At 36.9% G+C, this 22,932-nt stretch overlaps 1 protein-coding gene across 21 annotated transcripts in view; it reads left to right on the top strand.

Moving 5' to 3' along the window:
• Positions 1-22,932, top strand: part of ROBO2 (roundabout guidance receptor 2) — a 928,484-nt gene that overhangs the window by 843,509 nt on the left and 62,043 nt on the right. For all 21 annotated transcript variants that reach the window (XM_054070040.1, XM_054069965.1, XM_054069947.1 and 18 more), the window contains 4 exons: positions 3,979-4,103; positions 6,864-7,035; positions 12,949-13,131; positions 22,321-22,363. In XM_054070040.1, coding sequence (XP_053926015.1) covers positions 3,979-4,103; positions 6,864-7,035; positions 12,949-13,131; positions 22,321-22,363 — 523 coding nt within the window. The remainder of the gene's footprint in view (positions 1-3,978; positions 4,104-6,863; positions 7,036-12,948; positions 13,132-22,320; positions 22,364-22,932) is intronic.

Below are 22,932 nucleotides of genomic sequence, written 5' to 3' on the forward strand. Positions count from 1 at the left end.
TCAAAGGCCACTTCGTTCATGTGGAATAACTTTCCACATGGTGAAGATTTAAAAAATCTTTTCTTGCCTACAGATTGGTATAACTCACACACTAGGATCCACTTTGTAAATTAATATAACCTTCAAGGAGTCTGTTTACAAGTATGTCTCTCAAAAAACTTCACCCTCTGACATATGGTATTATCACCAGACAAATGTCAGATCCTGTAAATATTTTTTTCTCTTGCTTGGGTGATAAAGTTAAGGCCTTCCATGAGAAAATTAAGACATTCAGTAGATGCAGTTCTACAGGTATTTTCTTTTAATTCCTCACGTTATATTTGTAATTATAATGAAAAAGGTACCACACTTGCTGTGTTGCATGTGATTGCATTTTGAAAATGAGGTTTTTTAGACTTGACTTTTAAAAAATGTGAGCTTTTCAGAAAATAATTTGGAAGAGTGATAAGCACATTGGAAGTTTTTTGTAACATCAAAAAAAATAGCCTTGGTAAAGGCAAAGTATGATCATAAGGTAGTGGCAGCTTTCTGCTGGATTGAACTTTACGTGCAATGTTACTTCTGAGGCCTGCCTCCAAAAATCAATTTTGCTGCACTTAGACTTTTCCTCTAGATCAGACATTTGTCACAGTTCAGTATCCATCCATCTCCTGCCTCTTTGGCCTTGTGAAGGTAACAAATGGAATCCTGTTTGGCTGCGTCTGGAAAAGATGAGCAGCGATTTGGGTTCTTTCCTATCTGTAAGAAGAAGCTGAGCACTGGAATAATTGACCTGTCAAGAAGCAGGCAAGGTGTTCTCCACAAGCCAGCAGCAAGGGAAATGAGAAAGCAGTTTTAAAAATGTTATTTTTCAATGTGATCTGTTTAATAACTGCAGCAGTGTCAGACTAGTGGCTTAATTTATATCATGGTGCCAGCTTACAGAGTGATATTATCAGAGAGAGGAAGCAGAACTGCTATATACATGTATCTGTGAACACATACAAGAAGGAACTAAATATTTTATTTTATAATTTTCACTATTTCTTTCACACTTGTTCTAAAGATAGATTGATTTATTTTTTTTCAATTACATCCACCATTTTAAATCTCTTTTGGAATTACTTTGTGGAGTAGTATTTGTTCTGCAAATTGTTTGTCACCAAAAAAATATGACAGTCAGTAATGGAAGAAGTCTCTCTAGTTTTTATCAGCTGCTGTCTGTCAATACCTTCTTGCCTTAGTGCAGTTCTTAAAATAATATTTTCAGCTGCATGCATCAGCTGTAATTTTAATTTTGCTTCACACTTATCATATGTCCTCAAAATACAACAAAGAAAAGGCATGCAGTTGTCGAATATTAACTGGAATATTCATACAGTTTAAATGCAAAACCAAATGAATGTAGTATTTTTTTCTTTAAATGTTAGACTACAGCATTTACATTACTTTAGCATTTATGCTCTTCTCACTCAATCTCTCTGTGTATATATGTGCATATAAGAAATTATATTTCCATATGCCCATTGTGTTTGAGGATGAATGTAAATATATTTCAGCAAGGTATTCCATTGTATTTAAAGCCAAAAAACAGCCATACAATGCTAAGCTTTGCCATTTTTATTGTTAGTATTTTCATGTATTAGAAAATGTTGATCTAAATAATATCACACACACCTATTGATTCATGATTTTGTTGTCATTGAATAACTGAAGACTTTTAAAATGCTATTTTTCATACTGTGTGGCAAATTATTTTACTTGCCATAAAATACACAATGCAACTACTAACTTAACCAATTTTATGTTTCGCATGATGTAAGGAATAGTCTAAGGCCACCTTTCCATGCTTCACTTTCACTGGCTAAGAGTCAAATTGTCCACAATGCAACTCCATCTCTCCCTTCCAGTGCACTGTTTCTCTGTGTCATTCAAGGTCACAAGAACTCTACCAAGCGTTATTGTTTTGCAGCTGAACCGGCATCTGAAAATGTAGTGGCCAAAAACATGCAGCTTCACAGGACAGTAATAGGTGTCAAATACTTTTTTCTGATGTAGTTTTGTATGGTCTCTTGTCCCCACCTTTGATAACCTAGTTTTAAGTTGTGTGATTCCTGCAACAGGCAACTCCAACTCTTCAGGGTTTTCAAGGTAAAGATTTGAGCTCAGCTCCTTGAGCCTGTGCGAAGTCAAGTGCTGAGGAGCACGTGAAGTGGAAACATAGCCAGTCTCAAAGAGGCTATGGGGAAAAATAAGGAAGTCTGGATTGACTCAGGAATCTTGAGTACTCTTGATATCTGTGGCTGTATTGAGTTGTGTTAAATCTGCCAGACTTCAATACAAAGATGCCAGCAGCTTTTCATTTTTTTCCAAGAAGCTGATCTAAAGATGTTCATGCAGTCAGAAATATCTGTTAAAGATAAGATTAAGACTCCTGTTCCTGTAGAGCTTAACAGTGAAGAAGTCCTCTTTGCACAGAAATACTGGAGTCAGGGAGCTGTGACACTCAACGTAAGATGCCCAAAAGCAGAGAGGGCTATTTAGCTTTGGGCAGGGTAGAGTCATAAATATTTTAAGTTCTGGTATAAGTCTTCAAAATAAGCTTCCATATTTCATAGTAAATGTTTTAAGATCATATGACAGGCAATGACAAAATACAAGAAAGAAAAATTCTGTAAGAAGTTGTTAAACACAGACACCTGCAACAGAAATTGTCTAAGCAACAGTCTTCCGTGAACTGGAAAATTGTCCTGTAGACAATTTTATATGCTTGCTTTATTAGTTCCCACTTTGCTAGCCTCTCTCTGTGAGTTTTGTTGAAGAATGGAGTGATGAGTTGGGATAAATGGAGTAGATAGATCCAAGGGCCAGTTCAGTGCAGCTGTTATCATTATTTTTTTTTTCCCCTGGGGCCTGTATCTTTATATAATACAGTTGACTTTGATGACTTAGCTTGCCACTGCGGTGGAGTTTTAATGCTTGTCTAGAAGTAATGGAGGGGGCAGCTGGAAGAAGTTTTGAGTGGCTGAGGAGGGGCATATGCCACAGCCCTCTGCTGTGGCAGCTATAGTTATGGTGGGAGAGCCCCCACGTGGAGATGCAGCAGATGCTCACAGAGGAGACATTTCCATCTCAGAGCTGCTACACCACTTCCCAAACAATATGCCCGGCGCCAACAAAAGCACCCTGCTGCTATTGTGGCTACAAGAGGGTCTTTGCCAACGTAAATCATAGCTATTAGTGATTATTTCTTTTTAATGCTTCTAGACAGCTAGCAGGGCTGGCAAGCAACTGTCTTGTATACGTGGCCTTGGTATGCAGTGACCAGCCAAACAGCTGAGTGGTTGAAGTTAGCAGGACTTCAAAGAGCAACTGATTTGCCTAGGGGAAAGAGGACATAGGTATATAACTGACCTAACTTAGCACCTCTCCTATTCACTTGCATTTGATGTAAGGCTCTGAACACTTCAACCCTTTGCCACTTAGGAACTGCAAGGTTTATGTTTAAACCTGTTAAGCTAATGTCTTCTGGGAGAATAAATGGGAAACAAAACAAGATCCTTAATTATCTGCTGCTCACATTATTGTTAGACTATGTGGGGGAAGAGGAACTGAAACACTTTTCAGGCCAGGCGAAGTAGCCTCACATTACAGCTTAGTTGATATATCTATAGCTGTCCATGCTTATTATGGTAAACAAATGCAAGCATGAAAATAATTCCAATGCAAACTAAAAAAAATAGTAAATAAAAATAAATGAGGAGTGAGTTGTATTGATTCTCCATTGGCACAAATTCCACATTGTCATTCAGCGCTATGCTTCTCTTCAGAAAGGCATTTTTCAAAACTGTCAGTGCCTAACAAAATGTGCATACCCAGGCCTGCAGGGAGGGTGAACTTTGTATACTGCCTGCTTGCTCTTACAATGTTTCAGCAAAATTTGTACTCTACCAAATGGATTAATGCCTTGCTTCTGTTTCTTCCTTCTTCTTGGTGTAGCTCCAAGTGCCCCTCCTCAGTCTGTTACTGTATTGACAGTTGGAAACCACAACAGCACAAGCATCAGCATCTCCTGGGATCCTCCCCCTCCAGATCACCAAAATGGAGTCATCCAGGAGTACAAGGTAGAAACGATGTGTAATAGGAGGGTTGTGTGTTTAAATAAACAGCCTGCTTCAATTACAGAACAACAGTGCTGTTTATTCTGACAGCATTTACAGCTACCCATATAATTATATGGAAAAAGAGGACTGACTGCTTATGGACTTTTTTTTAATGCAGTAATACTGCTATATTAAAAGCAAAAATGCCATGAGCTAGATCTAGAAGAGAGCTGTAATTGCCACCTAGTTTACTGTGCTTCTATTTCTTGCTTTTTCCTGCTGTAGAACAAGAGGAAAGTATTGTTTCATTAAAAAGACTTCTGCACTCTCAAAACAGGCAGTGAAATCTTTGTCTTAGAATGCCTTCAATCCAGCAGAAAAGCTGGCAGGAAAGATATCTCTGCTTTCCCCTGCAAAAATGCTAATCCTAATGCTTCAAGGTCAGAGTGAAAGACTGTGGCTCTGAGACACTACAAGACTTCATCTGAGTGCTATCTCTATCAAGATTCACAACTTAAAGTGCTAGATTGTTTGCTCTGAGGAACAAGTTGAACACCACTATTGTACCCAGAGTTTGTTTCATGGCAGTTGCCTGCAACGGTTGTGTCCTCTCCTTCTTTGTTGGTGTGCTTGCTTGAAGTATCTACTCCTTATATCATCTTAAATTTTGTTGTAGTCTGTAATTCCCCACCAAGCTCACTTCTGCACAAGTATATTTTACAAAATGGAAGAAGTGCAGTGTGTTATTGGGATAAAGGACTATGGAGAAAATAATTCAGCAAAGTTCAGCATTGCCGCAGTCTTGTGACCATGGAATGCTTTGCTGCAGCTCGCTTGCCTAGCAGGAGTGAAGGTTTTAGTTGAAAAAGAGCAGGGCAGCTTTCTTGACAGTCCCACAAAGGGTAGAAGTGGTGGATGCAGGTTATTTCACACAAAAATGGCAATTTTTTTTCCTCTTCTGTATCTTGAGGGAGCCAAGTAAAGAAAGGAGAAAGTTCTTGACTTTTAAATCAACTAATGGTTCAACCTCTTCTAGCTTATCACTTGGTCAGAGGGAGGCAGTAAATGCTTACAATATTTATGTTTAGGATAGTACTTTTGTTTTGCTTTTAGTCAATATCAAGATATATTAATCTCGGTATTGATCTCATTTTTTGTATCAATTAATAATTATCTTTTGGCTTCATTAATCTTGATACTGACTCCAGTGTAAGTCAATATTAACCATCAAGGGTTTATAGGCAAATAAGTAAAGCATATTCCTAAACACAAAGTATGTAAATGTGAAACAAAGTGGGCTGATGGTTAATTAAAGCTGTGTTCCAGGTGAGTGCTCAAATCTCTATTTATAAAAACAGCTGTAGCTACTACCTGTTGCATCCCTTCTGTGTTAGGTTAGGTGGCTGCCCCACTACTGTGCTGGCTACAGTGAATAAAGTGTAAAGAGTCTCATACTTCCTTGAGTATAAAATGATTATGGAGGTTTCACAGCACACTTTCTAACAAATTGAATGTAGATCTTTTGATTCCGTTTCAACCATCAGAGTACCTGTAAATTCATTTATGAATTAAATGTCTTTAATTAGGGGCATCTCACACCTGCTGTAACCCAAGACCAGTAAGGACAAGGAGTGAAAGAATGAATGCAATAGTTTCTCACCCTAATGCATTCTGGCCTGCAAATAAGATCTATTTGAGCTTAGGAGAACAAAGATTTCTTTTGCCCTCCAAATTTTCCTTGGTGTTTCAGTGAAAAAAAAGATAAGGTGTGATAAAACACTGAGCAGAGTCAAAATTAAGGGTAAAGAGAGCATTACTGTTGCTTAGACACATCAGTTGATGGCTAATAATGATTCCACCAATAGTGCTTTCTTCTGCTATTACAATTACGTAGTGCACATATAGTATTTTTATGCATTGATTTTCTTGAGTGGTAGTAAATGCTTTAATAATAATAATAATGCTTTAATAATACAGAAACAATATTTGCAGATAACATTAGCTGAAGAAGCCCTAAAAGATCTTAGTTTTGAAATTTCTTGGGAAAAGCGTATGGAAAAATGTGAGAGAGAGAGAGAGAGAGAGAGAGAAATAACACTGAAATCACAGGCCATTCTCATCACAAAATATCAGTTGAGATTAGAGCATTGTTTCTGGTTAATTAGAGACTAAATGAGTCAGGAACTGATATCTGGATTCCTGAGCAATGTGAGTAATGACAGAAACAGCAGTAAAAAGTGAGTTTGTACTTATTCTATTTTAGAAATTTCACATATCCCTGTTGTGAAGCGAAAGGAAGTTGAAAACAGTTTTTAAAATTGTTTCCTTTTTAGTACTTTAAAAAGTGTTTCAGCCTGTGCTTTTTTTTATTATTTGGTATCCTTTTGCTATTCAGTGGGAAATTAAGAATGAAAAAATGTGGAGATTTTTGGGAAGAGTTTTAGTGGTAATCATATTACTAAACAAGATTTCAATTAACTTATAATGCCTCTTTCTCACTTGGATGGTTATCGTCTGTGTATCTACGAAGTGTAAGCACAAAAGAGTGCCAGAGTCCAGAGAGGTATTTGCAAGCAGCTTTTGCAGCTGGCTTGGTCCTGTGCTAATTCTGGGATAGCTTGCTGAGCCTAATCAGCCCAATTCCAGCTACTCCTGTACAGTAGCATTGTTAAGTCCAAAATAAGTGATTGTCATGTGATACCTTGATTTGTCATATTTATGCACAATTGTTTATGAGTATGAAGAATTTCATATTTTTTAACACGTCAACTTTTGTCCCAGATCTGGTGCCTAGGTAATGAGACTCGATTTCATATCAACAAAACAGTAGATGCAGCCATTCGGTCTGTAGTAATAGGTGGCCTATATCCAGGTATTCAGTATCGTGTGGAAGTTGCTGCAAGCACCAGTGCAGGTGTGGGAGTAAAAAGTGAGCCACAACCCATAATAATTGGTAAGTGATTGTATGTTCTGTTGTTTTGTTTTGCCTGTTTCAACTTTCAGAAGTGCTTTCGTAAATCACTTCTGGAAGCATAAAAATCCATGGAACAAAAGAAGATGTTTGCATATAGCTAGTCAGTTAGCTTATGACGTCTTTCTGCCGGCTGACATTGTGTCTTCTCTTTGTGCAGAGTTCTCACAGCCAATGGAGAGAGTTATATTCCTGAGACATATGAGAAAATGCAGATTACCTAGTGAAACTGATTTAATATTTTCTTATGAATTTACTGCTTCTGCAGGCCGACGAATTAATAGAGCTAACAGCCTGAGCTCCCTTTTCCTGTTCAGTTGACTGTAATATTGCCTTATTCATACTGCTCGTGCCTTAGGCACTATTTACAGTTGGTTTTCTGAATATTTTGAAGTCCGTGTTTCTCAGGTATCCCGAGCAAACAAGAGTTCTCTATCAGAGAATAAGTGGCCTCTAGTCCAAACAGAGAGCAAAAGTAGTGTTATCATCTCAGCCTTTGAAATGACTCTTTCTAAGTAGTGGTTTCCATTCTGAATTAATTTCCTGATCTGAGGGAAGCACAGATTCTATTTCTTCTGAAATTCTTGTCAAGTGTAAAATATAAAAGCAGGAAAAGTATGGGAAGGGTAAGAATAGATGTAATCACATTTAGCACAACTGAATTGAGCTGTTCAAAGCAGCATCTCTTTTGAGTGCTTAATATGGGAATTTTGTTCCTTTTATCCATATGATCTATTATTTTAGTTATTACTTAAACAGGCTTTTGTTTGTTTGTGAGTCTTTTGTTGTTATTAAATATTTTCTTTCTAGAAAATGTTGTCAACACAATGTCCCAAACATGAACTATTCTGTTAGAAAAGGCCATCCCCTAAGAATTGCTTAACTGTTTAATGACATTCAGGTTCCCTGTGCGTAAAAACAGAAATTGAGATATGTCAGCTTTGAATGTATTGTCACTGGAGAAGGTAGTATAAGAGTGGAGATAGAGGTGGCACTGGTTTTAGAAAAATGCCGAAGAAAAGAGGGGAAAAAGATTTGCTAGAACTGGAAGCAAAGCAATTATTTTTGAAAATGCAAGAAACCTATCATCTAGTAGGCCTGAATCCTGAACCTCTGTGAAAATAACTCATGTTGTGAGACTAGCCTGTCATTACATTCACTTTGAGCAGGACTTCTTTTTCTTATTTCACTAGAGCATCCGTGCAGCAAGGCAGTAAATACACCGGGCTTGGTCCAGCGAAACACTTAAGTGTCTAGCATTTTAAGCACATGAATAGCTTAATGTCACTTAATGTGTTGTGAGTTAAACTGGAACTAAAGTGCTTTGCTGGATGATTCCCAGAATGCTCAGCCCCATGTCTGGGTACAGCCCTTTATCCTGACTTTTTTCTTACAAAATATAACTAATATAATCGAGAGTCAAATATGGAGATATCTCTATTGTTACAGGAAGGAGGAAAGGGATGTTAGGATGTAAATAAAATATAAAATATAAAGAAAGAAAAAAGTTATTTGATATTTAGAGACAATTTTTCAGCGTTAAACTTACAGTGATATTTACTTGTTCCTTAAATGATCCCAGCATGTCTGCTTCAACAACTCTGTCTGGTGGCATCTTTGCACATTTATGAATACTTTACCTGAAAAGTAAAGGAGAGTATTTTTGTTTGGGTTGTGTTTCTGTTCTCATCTCTGTTTTCTCTTTTGGGAGCCAAAGCTGGATGTGGTTATTCCTTGTATAGTCCATCTCCCTTTTCTTAGGTCCTATTTTCCTATATATTATGAATTGCTGGCTGTTATTTCTCGACTATAAATATGCTTGATAAAGGTAACACTTAAAGTGATAGCATTTCTGGAAAGTTTGAGTTGGTGCGACTTGTGTATGAAGAACATGGAACTATTTTTAGGTAAATTAAAAAAACGTAACTACATGGTTTAAAAATGAACTAATGAATAAACCTCAAAACATCACCATGAATGGGTTAATATTGTTGTGTAATTAATGGAATTGTATATGGCCTGGTGCTTAGCTATACTATTTAACAACTTGCAATCAGAATGAACAGCTACAGAAATGCTGAATTATGGAGAGAGAAGGTCAGTGATGCAGAAGAGTTAAGCTGTGTTGCTAAATGGTGTGACTTTTATTGTAATGAAATACAGAGATTGTATTCTTAATTACAGGATACATTCTTCTAAGAGGAAGTTTTTTTTCTCCAAATAACTGATTTTCATGATGGATAATCAACTACTGACTTTTCAGACCAATTCTACGTAACACACCTGTGACAACCCAGAAAGTAAAACCAGGAGACTATGGAGCAGTAGAAAGTACATTATTTCTTTAGTTAGTGACTGTGTAACTGTAACAGGAACCCCGTGTTCATGTTTCAAGCAGGGCATTGAAAAATTTTATGGAAGACTCAAAGAGAATGAAGAATAAATAACATTTCTATGATCACTATTGATATCCTAAAAATTTTACTTGGAAAACCAGAAATAAAATTGTGGAGTACTGCAATATTGGTTAATGGTAAAGCTATTATTTCTCTTCATCAGTTGGTCTGTTCCCTCTTACATTCCATCATTGGCATAATATGAGGAACAGCTGCAAACTTTCACAGTAATAGGTACAATCAAATCTGATGTGTCTAATTAATTTTTGGTCCGATAAATTAGTTTTGTTCTCCATTACTCTCCAATGGGAGGAAGACATTATATTTCATTATATTTTTGTCTTCAGGAACAATGGAGCGTTACAGGTCACACACTTCCCTTGTCTATGTTCTAATTAGTTGAACTGACAGCATTGTTACAGAAACACCTGCAGTACATGAAATAGTACACTGGTACCTTAGATGACATATTTATTACTTCCTCTTAAATAGCATATAAATAAATACAAAACTAATGCTGTTTGCTTCACCGATGCCCAAGAACTATATTAACATCATTGGGTAACATTCACCTGTACTCGTTTACTTTTCAGTCACCAAATTCACAAAACATATGTTATTTTGACATGTAAATGAATTATTTCTTTTGCAGTTATAATTGCTAGGCATTGAAGGGTAAGAGCAAACAGCCAGACTGCCAACTTGAGAAGGTAATTTAGAGACAGATTCCTTCCCCTAGAAAAGACAGAGAGCATGAAGTCCACTTCAAGCTCCTGCCCCCCCAGGATCTCTGCATTTTGCTCTCATATCCTCCGTTCTCAACAGATTGGTTTCTGACCTTAGAGAAGAAAATGGGATGTTCAGACTTTTTGGAGGCTTTAGCAGGAAGTAGTTGTTCTTATCTTGCGTCTAGGCATGCTCGTTCCCAAAGCCAAATGTCCCTGAAGCGCTTCTCTGCTCACTCTTCTCCATGGCAGCATGGCTGCCTCTGTAGCAGCTCTGACATTACCTGTTTCCTCACTGTCCTGCTGCTTTTACCTCACCTCCAAAAGGCATAGAAATTAACTGAAAGTTAATTGCAATTAGAGAAACATCAAATCCCATGCTGATTTCTACTAGAAAATCAATTGTGTGCTTGGAAGAGCATGCTGTAGAGTGCCTCTTTCTATTAGTTTTACTCTCAGCACTTGCTCTTTCAACGCTGGGGTGTACCTGTGGATTGGTTCCATGAGTAAAACAGAATGAAAAATCCAGTAAAGAAGCCACCGCTGACTCCCTTCTTTTCCTTGTCACAGACACTCACTGAGTTTTATTCTTGCTTACTGCATCAGGGCTGGAAACTACTGGGCCTTTGGCAGCAGCAAGAGAGAATAAGAAAGTGAGGGAAAGGACAGCTACAGCCACCAAGCCCTGACACTAGTAAAGCTTACCAGCATGCCCAATATAGACTGGTATGAGATAGAAGTACTGGTGTACTGCCTTTTTATATGTCAGCAGGCATAGTCTGTCAGCATCCATCTGTGGGACCTATTTTGTTTGCTGGAAGCCTGTTTTGTTTCTTTCATAGAACTACTGAAAGCAAGCCAAGTCCTAGCACAGTTTCCACAGTCTGCTTGCAAAAGCAGACGGTCATCATTGCTAAATATTGACATGGTGCTGAAAGACAGAAAGCTTAATAAAATCACCAAGATCATTAACAGCGTGATAGTGACATAATGCAGTGCATTACATTTCTTCCTCAGCAACTCAGTCCCTCTCTGAACACAGCAGAGGGCTTCATCTGAAGCTGCCTCTTGGGTGGGGCAGCAATTGGGCAGATCCAGTCCCATGGCAGGGAGGCAGGCTGGAGGCTGGAGCAGGAGGCATACCCTTGGGAGGGATCCTCATTTGTCACTCGACTGGTGTCAACTCTAGATCTCTTGCAAAGAAATGTACGTGGAAATAAAGCTGGAAGTGTCAGGCTTCTTGCATCTGCTTTAGCAAATGACCTTGTTTGCTTGCCTTAGTCTGAAGCCAGTGCGCTGACACAGGGGCTGTTCTGTTGAAAGAAGTGAGTGGTAAATTAACCGTTAGTGAATTATAGAAGAGGAATGCTTATGTTTTCACAGTAAGGCAAATACTACAATACTTTTAATAATTTCCTCTGAGTGACCATTTCTGTATTTTATTGCCATATTCTACTACCTTACGTGTGTGCAATAGACTCCTATAACTGAGCATCACGCTATTTGCATCTTTTTTGTCTCAGTAGAATTGCTAATTTGCAGCTCTTCAGCGTGCATGCAGGCATCTGATAATACTGCATAAACATTTCAAGGATTGAACTATATACATGCTTTTACCGGAAATGATGGATAATTCTTTTACCAATTTCAAAACTGCAAATGTAGGCAGTTTACGTCAAGTGTACATATAATCAATATTCATATTTTTCACAGTAAAATGTGTTCCACATTTCATAATTTTAAAACTAACCATTTTTGACAAGGGAAGGTTTGAAGTAGAAAAGTGCTAGCCCTTGTACTTGACGCTTTAGCATTTCCTGAATTTTCATTCATATTTTTAATGATTATTTGTTTTCAAGCCAGACACTGAGCTTTTCCTTTTAGAAAAGTTACCTTTTAGAGAAAGAGGAGGGGAAAAACAATAGGAGCATCTATAGTTTTCTAATGTAGTATACACAATTTACGGTCCTATTTAGTAATTTTTGATGCATAACACTTGAACTGCTGTTCCACATCCCGATTATTTCTTACAGGTTGATGTTAAGAATTTTTTGTGCCTATTCTAGGTGAAAAAAAAATAGCATCTGTTGCTGTGATTTGTTTAGAGCTTACAATTAACTGTCATTTTCTGCTTTATTTCAAAGCTGGTGCACCTGGGATTTGTATGAATTGTTTTCCACATGAAATAATTGCTAGAAAATGCATCTTTGCCCCAGCTGAACATACATATACTTTATTTTTTATTTTAAAGTCAGAAATCCTAACATGCAGAAAAAAAAAATAGGTGTTAAGTTAGAATTTTTGGTGTGCTGACAACAATGAGAGAAGGAACTGTCTTCTGAGGCTGTAGGATTTTTTGTATTTGGATTTCTTATTTGGAAAAAGTTATTTATTGTTTGCTTGATTAACTTTGATTTATTTTCTATGATCCATTTTCTCATCATTGTATTCTGTCTATAATTATGTCAAAACAAAGCAAGAAATGTATATGTTGAAAAAAAGGCTCTGGACTGTCATCTGTTAGATTACTTGGGAGGGTGCTATAGAGCTATCTTTTCAGGTATATGTTTGCAAAATTGCAATTGATTATGGATTTACATTCAAGAAACATTGTTTTTCATGTGTGCATTCGTACTCATTAAAGATGTCCTACTGTGGAGAAGTATTTTGAGGTTCATTACTGGGTTTTTTTACACTTTCATTTGCAGTACTTTGTTCCCTTTTGTATTACAGAATCCATAATAACAACTTTCTGTTATATTGCTTTTGTGCAGGAGGTCGTAACGAAGTTGTCATCACTGAAAATAACAACAGCATAACTGAGCAAATCACTGATGTTGTCAAACAGCCTGCCTTTATAGCTGGCATCGGTGGTGCATGTTGGGTAATTCTGATGGGTTTTAGCATCTGGCTGTACTGGCGCAGAAAGAAGAGGAAGGGGCTCAGCAATTATGCTGGTAAGAACAGTAACTATTTATTAGCATCTCATCAAATTCTGTCATGAAGAGAACAGGTGTAGTTAAACCTGCTTAAAAAATGTGTCGAACTTATAGCACAGGTGGCCTGGGTGAATTTTGTATGCTTATTTGAAAGATACTCTGTGAAAACGCTAGTGTATGAGAAGCTTTAAATGCATTGCTCAGTACCACATTTCATCATTATCATAAGACAGTCTTTAATTTTACATCTCCAGCACATCCAGCATAAAAAAGCACAAAGGATTAACTGCACCTCTTGCTCCTTGCTCAGAGGCACTCTGTTAGTGGTTTAGCTACATTTATGTGCTCAAATGTGAATTAGACTAGACCCTTACAAGAAGGTGAGAAAGAATATTTGGTTGTCTTCTTCATTTCCCTGTATCTCATGTCTTTAAAGCCATATGCGTGGGAAATGAATAGAGATACTTAACCAGTGATTGCATACCTACTGCTGGAAAAAAAGAGAATAATGTATTAGAGAAGTGTGGTGAAAATTTACCTATGGCAGAAGCCATGGAAAGTTTTGTGTTGGATGTAGAATACCTTGGAATGATCACTCTTGTGCCCAATGTGTTGCTCCATTTATAAACTAATTTTTGAAAAATACATTTGGAAAAATAAGTTCATTTGCCAAATGAAAATATTTTCTTCCTTCCCCAACCTGTTTGTTTTGTGTGTTACTCCGTGTTTCCGAATTCTTACGGATTTTTAGGGAGTCAGGTGACTAAAAATAAAATGGGCCACTCTGAAACCTAATTTAGTACAAAAAAAAGCTGTTCTTCACATATTGGGTTAGATTCTTATGTATTGCTTATTATATAAAACATTTAAAAAGAGAAAACATTTCCCTGAGAAAGATATGCACAGTTGAGGACAGTGCATGTTGAATGTTGACATTATATCCCACTAAAGTTCCGCTACGAGTCATCACATGCAAATCCAAGGACACAGGTTCCCTAAGTGACTGCATTTCTTTAACAGCTTCCCAAAACCCAATATTCATTCGCTGCTCCCAACAAAACAATCCCATGCCTCCTCACCTTGGGATTAGCCATCGTTGGGCTCCTCATTGTCCTGTCTGGGGTGACTAAATCAGAAGAAAACTGTTCTATATTGGTTTTCAATCCCTCCTGCTGGAATAGTTTTTCTCTGGTTTAGTGAAATGAAGCAGCCCATGAAGAAATTAAATGAGCAGCACAGCAGAAGCAGAGAGAGGAGAGACCCTTGGACTAAACTGGCTTCTGTGGAGCCTCACCTCACATCATCACGTGCCCTGTCTCATTGATAGGTTATGCTTTTTGCACTGAGGCGATGTTTTCTTTCCATCAACGGCAATGACTTTTACTGTGTGAGAGCTGAGCTGGTGTTCATTGAGACCAATATATATCACACACACCTACACATGTGTGTACATGAAATATCAGTCTAGATCCCAAGATTTTTCATATTAAGAGATAGCTGTACTGTTATTCCTCTTAGGAAACAGTTCTAAGTTCTGGACACAAGCTAAGAGTGCTCTTTTTTAAAAAAGCAGAATTACTAGCCCGATATCTGAGTTTGCAGATTGTAGTATTGAGAGGGTGGGGTGGAGAGATTGAGAAAAAAAGTGTTTTATACGTAAAATGCATAGCTGTGTATAGTCATAATAGTCACTATAAACACTGTGTCTCCAGCAGCTCATTCCTTCTCATGGTGTTTGCTGCATCTAAGTGTGATGTGAACATTGTATCACGACACAGAATTCTCATTATCGAAATTATTAAATAGCGTATGCTTCCAGCAAGGAAAGTTCATAACATATCACACTTCAAAACTCATCCTGATGTTTACAGTTTGGAGAACAGCATGTGCACCAAAAAAGTCTTCCTATGTGACTGTCAAAATTCATTGCTCACCTTTCTAACCATCACTTCCCATTGGCTGCTGGCTGATTAGTGCTTTACGCTTAGCTGTTATGTCCTGCTTACAATATTCAACCACAACTGACTAAGTTCCAGAGGAGACTCATGCCCTGCAATTAGCACTTGTTGTCAGGGGGTGTAACTCACAATGTGTTTGCTTTCTTGTTTTGCAGTTCAGTCCTTCACCTTCACCCCTGCAGGTACTGTTCATTAGTCTGTCTCTTACCTCACCAACACATCATTGCAAAAATCAGCTATCTAAGTGTTTATAAATATGTGACATATGCAGAATTAAAACCAAATACAAGGAGAAATAATTCTTCTGTCTCTGTGTTTAAAAAATGTAGCATTTGTTCTCCTAGTGATTGCAGGGGGACATAAAATCTGTCAGCATTAAAGTCTTTGTCATTATAATTCTGCATACTTCTTACTCATCTCACTCCCCAAAATAATACAGTTTTGAAAGTAATTTGCAGGACAAGATGCTTGAATTAACAACATAAACAAGCACTAGTCATATATGACTGAATTTTTATTTTAAAGATCAAAAGTGTCTCAAATATTTTTGAAGCTCTAACTGGAGAAATGGAACTTCCTTCCAGTTTAGCTGTTAGTTTTGTATACATCTGCCTCTCCACGAGGTGTGCAGAACTGCAAGAAATCTATGCATGCAATGCCTTTACAGTGGTTTTGGAACAGAAACATTTCCTTTTTTTCTGCCTACCCAATTCAAGTCAGATATCCTGGTTCTCAAATCTCTGATACACATAGCGTATGGTAGACTATTACTGTAAGCATGATTAAAGATATGTGAAGAACAAATGAAGTGTGGCTGAAACAGCAGGTTGCAAACAGCTTACCCAACATATGGATAGCCAGGAAAAATAGAGTGTACAATTAATAGTAATAATAAATGCAAATATTTAGCTTCTGCTCTCATACCTAAGCTTGAGATTCAAAACTAAAAAATAATTGTACCTCTGTGTTACAGAGTAAAAGGCTGATAAATCTCAGCATTTTACAACAGAAGTCTATAAGGTTTTTTTGTGTGTGGCTTGGACCCTCAGTTGCAGTTACCAAAGCTGTCTCTTCTTCTGTCCCCTCTGCTATCCATATAATAGAGTCCAGTCTTCCAAACACATTACTATACCAATCCTCATGCTTAGCTGGCTGCTTTCTCACTCTTGCTTACCTTCAGCCACAGCTTGAGTGTTTAGCATAGCAAGAAAGAAACGACTGTCAAATTTGTCTGTGACATAGCTAGGGGGAGGTGTACTCATAGAGAAGCTTGGGAGGCTCAGGAATTGCTCTTCCTGGCTTCTGGGCAGGTGTGTTCAAGTCCAAATAAGTTGTGGCACAACACATCCTACCCTAAATGCTTTACTTGCTTTTATTTGAGATACAACATAGGAAATCTTTCAAAATCAAATAACACATCTTTGCATTTGGATCCTGTGATTATGCCACAGTCATCTGTCTGTAACTGTGGCGAGTTTTTTCCATCGTCTTTGTTGCATACATTGGCATGACACAGGGTTGTGCTGGAGCTACAGTGCCAGTGCGTAATTCAGTGCAGTTGATCAACATGTACTGAAATACTAGGATATGTCAAAGACACTGCCAAAAATTTGCTTTTTGAAAATAGTTTTGACATATTGTGGACTCTATAGAGCTATAACAGCACATAGTTCTATTTCCTGGCCTGTAATTATTTCTGAAGGCACTGAGTACCTGAGTCACCCAGTAGTGAAGTCCAAAAAAAAAAAAAATTCTTTAAAAAAAAGTGTTGTTTTTATGAAAGCACATAGTTCATATTTTTTGTCTTTATACTCAAAATTCCCTAAGGAAACATCTTTAGTTCTCTAATATTTGCATTTGCCATTGGTAATATAATTCAGACAAATGTATCTATGCTTATGGTGGTTTGATGACACAACTGTACAAATGTGTGTTGTTCCCTTCAAAGCTATTATTCATAAATAATTTGGTTTCAGACCTAAATATATAGACAGTGGTATGTAGCTTTCAGAACCTCATCAGAGACAACTGTTAGTAAAGTTATCCTAATACACTCAGATTTTAGAAAACTGCAGAGGGTGCAGATTTGTCTGTGTAATAAAGAGAACGAAATGTAGTAGTGGAACATTCATATACTTAATCCAGTTCAGACGCAAAACAAAAAACTATTTTTTTCAGTTATTTCTGATGTAAATGTTTTTTGTTTCATTTTTCTTCAGTTGTATTTGCGTGTTTATAGGACTTAAAACACTACAGATTGCTGTTTAAAAGTCTGGATTCTGCAGTTATGCAACTACTTGCTAAAAATATTCTTTTGGGTCATTTTCAGATTATGGTCCATTCACTGGGACTGTTTGTTATTTGTATTCTGTTATTAGGCTCCTAAGAGGTATAATTTCTGCTGTGTGACTGAACTGCTGTAACATTCTGTGAAGGAGAAGAGCGAATAGCAAATGTCATGCTATTGGTAGAGATTTGTGCCAAAGAAGGATAATAGATAGAGTTAAATTCATTAAGCATTCTGTCTCTGTGAACATTTTCATAAGCACTGATTGTTTGCTCAGACAGTCACAAATGAAGTGACTTTGAAAATTATAGCTAAATCTTTTTACTTATTTTCAATTGAACTGTCTTCAGTAATTACCAAGCCACAATTCTCTGTACATCACTGTTCCTGCACTTCCCATGACTTACCAGGCATTGACCTTGGTAATATTACGACTACAAAACATCTGATTTTTTTACTATATTTGTTAGATTACTGCTGGTAAATAGTAGTGTCATAATCTGCAGCTGTACAGGAAGTATGCTTTTTTGGGACCATGACATATTATCAGCAAACCCAAACACTAAATAAAACTGTTACCCCTTTTCAGTCATCTGTTCCCAATATAAAGTATGGATTGTTCTTTTGTGAGTTTCTGTAAAATCTACAGTACTGCTGCATGGGTTCTGTAGTATTTCTATGGCTGCCCTTTACTCAGATTGCCTGGATATAAACACACACTGTAGGTTTCTGCATGATACAAGAAAAGATAGATGGCACAAAAGACATATCTGATCACTTCTCCTGTAATAGATGAATTGGTTAATTCTTGCATTACAATGAAAGTACAAAATTTATTTACTTTGAACAGGAAGTTGCAATTCTCTTTTCACATTTTGGTATAATGATGATAAAACAAAAGTATGGGATCCATTTGTAGAAATAAGACAAATTTTGTTAATCTGCTTATCTTTCCTATGCCCTCAAACACAATGTTGTGCCACTACCACTCACTTGAATGCTCAGGTGTTTGCAAGTGTGTAGGCCTTCATTCATGCAAAGAAAGTAAATATGTATTTATTTTCACTTATGAGTAGGTAAGCTTATTTAGTGTCTAGTGCCCCTCAGGATTAAAGATTTCATGAAACTGAGTAAACAAAAACAAATTAAAAATAGATTAAGAATTATGGGTTGCTACACATTTTATGTGCAACTCCTGAAACTGTTAAATGAGGATAAATTATTTGACAGAGTCATGCAAAGGTAGGCAGAGGATTTGATGGAAGTTTTTTATACTGATTATCTGTTCTGAGTTAATGCTTATTAAAAGAGGATTAATCTACATTCATATTTGAGGAACAGCTTATCATAAAAAGGAATGAGACTTGGCTGGCAACATTAAAGTTTTCATTTGCAGTAGGAAAATGTGGCCTACTAGAGATAGGCATACAGAAAGCTTTCTAAAGCTTTCTAAAGATTTCTTGCCTCGGAATGTCAGTTTACTATACATTCATATTTTTCCAATTCTAGCAGGCATGAAGATTAAGTTTAACCTTGTCAGATGGTATTAGTAAATGGTTTGGGTACCTCCTTACATATTTAATAAAAAGCATGAGAAAAGCTCCTCAGTGTATGCTGTTCTTTATACAAATATATACAATGTAATTTTCTTAAATATTTATGCATTTAAAATGCACTTTGGATTACATTTCAGCATTTCTACAGTCCTTGAAGTATGAGCTGGTGGGGATTCCTTCAAAATCTCTCTATGCAGAGGTTATTTTTTTCATCTTCTTTTGAAAACCAATCTCATCCCTCCAGGTCTTCAGCCTTTCTAAGAACATATATCAGATGCAAAGAATGCTGAAAGAGCTTTTTTGCTTCCTCCGTGATAAAAAGCAAGGGAGATGGGTGGGTCAGTGATAGGGACATCCTTCCCTTCCTCCTCTTACATTGCCCCTTGAAATTGCTCTGCTTCTTTTTGAAATGGAGACAGGATGAATAAAGCAGCTGTCTGTGTGTTTTATTTTTACAGTGACATCTACAAGACTGCATTGCATTAAGTATGCTCCTATTGAAGCTTTTAGACTTGTTTTGTAATTGCAGAAATCAAACTGCAGGCAAAAATGCTGACAAAACGTACGGCAGGAATGATAAACATAGTGCTTGTGTTGGCAGCCTGACCATATCTTCCGTTGTTAGCTGTCTTTTCTTTCACAATATTGATGCTAAAAGAAAGGCATCTTCTCTATCCAGCCTCAGGTAGCCCATTTATGGATGGCATCAGGAATATGATTTTTTTTTCTGTAACAATTCTGATGACATGTACACATTTCAAGAGAAATTTTGGCTAGCTTAGTTGATATTCCAGAGCTTTTTCCTCTAAGAATAGTAATAAAATACTTTCCTGTTTATTTTCTCATGAAGATTATGACCATCCATGCTTTGGTATACAGGGTAGAGGGTAAACAAAACAACCTGTATTCCTTCCCAGTTCCTTGCACATCACATAAACCAAGCACATAAGCCAGGAAAAACAATGTCACTGCAAGACAAGTTCTTTTTTTCAATGAACTAAGCTCAACCTTTCTTATAAAAACAGTGTTTATATTGGGATGCTGTAAGGTTATTTAATGTAGAATAAAAAACAGGGCATGGGATAGAAGGATACAACCAGGACGGAAGGAAAAAAAGTTGGTATTGTGATACCTGTCTTTTCTCAGCGAGCACATATGCCACAGCCAACCTGCAGCAATTATAGCTCTAGAGAAGAGGTTTCAATGCCCTGTCTTCTTGATATGTTTCTTACAGCATGCCTTGGAGTTTTTTTCCATACCTCACTACGCAGAAAATAAAATGTGACTGGCAAACACTGCGGCAATCTCCTACTAGCCTCCCTCATTTTAGCTTTGCTTTATAAAGGCACACAAGGTATATATATATTTTCAAGACCACAAGTGTTGATTATTTTTTCTCGTATGACATGCACAGTTGAAATCTCACACACCTATGTCTTTAAAATTATTTCTGGTAGATGATATTCCAAAATGAGTATCAACCCCAAGAAGTTTTCAGAAAATAAGCTTTACTGAAATTCCCTTTGTAAGCTTTGATCTGTAAGCTTTCTTTGTAAGGGTTGTTACCAAATGCATCTTTGTTTCTCATTTTCCTTCTTTTTTGTCACTTTGACAAAGGCAGCAATTTGAAGAAATGGAATATTAAATTTGAAGGGGAGGAGAAGAAGGGAACCACTGTTTAAAGTACTTTTGACCAACATACTTAAAAACATACTTTAAAACATAGCCAGGCAATACCTATATCTTTGCATATTCACACAGTATCCACAGCATTTTAGATTATTCACTTTTAAGCAACGAGTGATAGTCATTTGACTGTCTGTTAGAAACAACATGCATGAAAGTAGTATCAGCTTTAAAATTAATAAGCTGCAATGTTTTACCATGTCTTGTTTCTCAAAGAACACTCCCCATACTTGCATTTTTATTTTCTTTTCAGTAATTGTTTCGATTACATCCTTTCAAAATTCAGCTATTAACCATTTCGATATGACATATGACTGCAGTGATTTTCTGATATTGATATTAGTTTGTTCTGCAATGTAGGGTAATTAATCACCTTACCCAAGCACTCTTCCAGCAGGGCTTCCAGAGTTTCGAGTTTTGTCCCCTTTGCTGAAAGTAGACTGTAAAATTATCCCAGGAGATAATAAAGTGGCAAGAATTCTATAAGGTATCACAAGTATTTTCCCAGGCGATTTATGTCATTGCTAATTTTTTAACGATCACAACATTTCTATTGTGTGTAGTAATTTTGTCTAATTAGAATGATGTGTAATAGAATGCTTAATCTTGAGTTAGTGTAGTTTGGACTAATAATTGGAAAATCTTGCAGGTACTCTGGGAGCTATAATTTAATGATGAGAATGTCTGTCTTACAATGGTAAATAGTATTTCCAAACCAAGGCCTTTTAAGTTAAACTGGCCACAGAGTCTCTGAAATTTGAACCCTCATCTTGTCAGGGCCCGTAAGGATGCAGGTGTCCGGAACATTGATAATATTAATAGTCTGGCTTATCTACGTCTGACAATAAATAATGGAGTATTTCCACTGAGAACCAGAGTAGACTGTTCACGTTGATTCAAAATATTTGCCAGTGCTTCAAAAAAAACCATCAAATGTTGTCAATTAGCATCTCACTAGTAATGTGGGTTTACCGATATTGCCCTGAAATGTAATCATGTTAATAAGACAAATAAGGGTTAGCCTGTGGTTTTGGGTTTTGGTTTTTTTTTCTCTCGAACACTCATGAATGGGCCATAAAAACAATTGTCTCCCTCTGCACATGTCCTTGGCATCTCTCACGGCAAGACTGGAAACACTTTCTTCCCAGTGATGCATTTATGTTTGGTTGCTGGTTCTTATACTGTACTTCTAATACAGTGCAGCTGTAAGCTTTTTTTCACCCCTTCAGCTCTAATAGAGCTGTCACCTCTTCGTATTTATCCTGGGAAATGGCATATTTGTGTGGTGACATTATATTACTGCATTATGACATGATGTTATTAACTCACTGGTGCAATGTCATTATGTACTGAAGCAAAAGCATGCCAAGAAAACAATTTCATCACATGGCTCAGTCTTGCAACACAAAATCAGGTGAAGGGCCTGTGGTAAATTCAGGCCTTTTGCCCAGGTTCTTGGTTTGCCTTGTGAGTTACAAAGCAAATTGATATTAATCAATAACATGCAGTGAAATCCTGAAAGAGTTGTAACTCTAATGTGTTTGGTCCTTTTCTTATCATTTCTGTATTTTATTTTGTGATGATGCAAAGAGACCTTCTATCTTGGACACTGAGTACTTTGAATTGTTACTTTTAATTATTACTAATTGATTTTTCCCTGTCTTATATGTGTGTGTGCATGTGTGTGTTTGTTTGTTTTGTTTTTTCAACCAAAACACAGTCACTTTCCAAAGAGGGGATGGAGGACTAATGAGCAATGGAAGGTATGTTTCTTTGTACAAAGGTCTTTCCATCATATTTATTTTTAAAATTAGGGATCTGAAATATGCTATAGGTGATACATTTAGTGAATAACCAATCACTGGGAAGAATGACAACACTAGGAGGAGTTAACTAATTTACCACAAGGTTTAATGACCTATCTGTTGTGCTCTTTGTAAGAATCAAGCCCAGATGTTTCATATCTCCCAGATGCCCTGGAAGAAATGAGTAGTAAATATCACGAGGAATGTGTTCATTTGTTACTGGGATGTTTATTGCATTAATTAGACATTAGCAAATGAAGTTGCTGTTGTTTAAGACTCCTTATTGGCTCCTCCTAAATTGCTGTGAGTGAACAATCACACTTAATCGATCACAAAATAAATGATTCATGGATGATGAATAGGCTGTAGATTGATAGGACTGGATTCCACAACTTTGGCTGCTCAATTGAAATTGATAAAAGCTGATAACGGGCCCATATATCCCCATCTATTTTCCCTGTGCCAATATGGAGATTGTAATTAGGCCCTGGTAATAACTTCCAATCTCCCATTTAATCAATATTTTA

Source organism: Cuculus canorus, chromosome 1, assembly GCF_017976375.1.
Source record: "Cuculus canorus isolate bCucCan1 chromosome 1, bCucCan1.pri, whole genome shotgun sequence".
Lineage (NCBI taxonomy): Eukaryota > Metazoa > Chordata > Aves > Cuculiformes > Cuculidae > Cuculus > Cuculus canorus.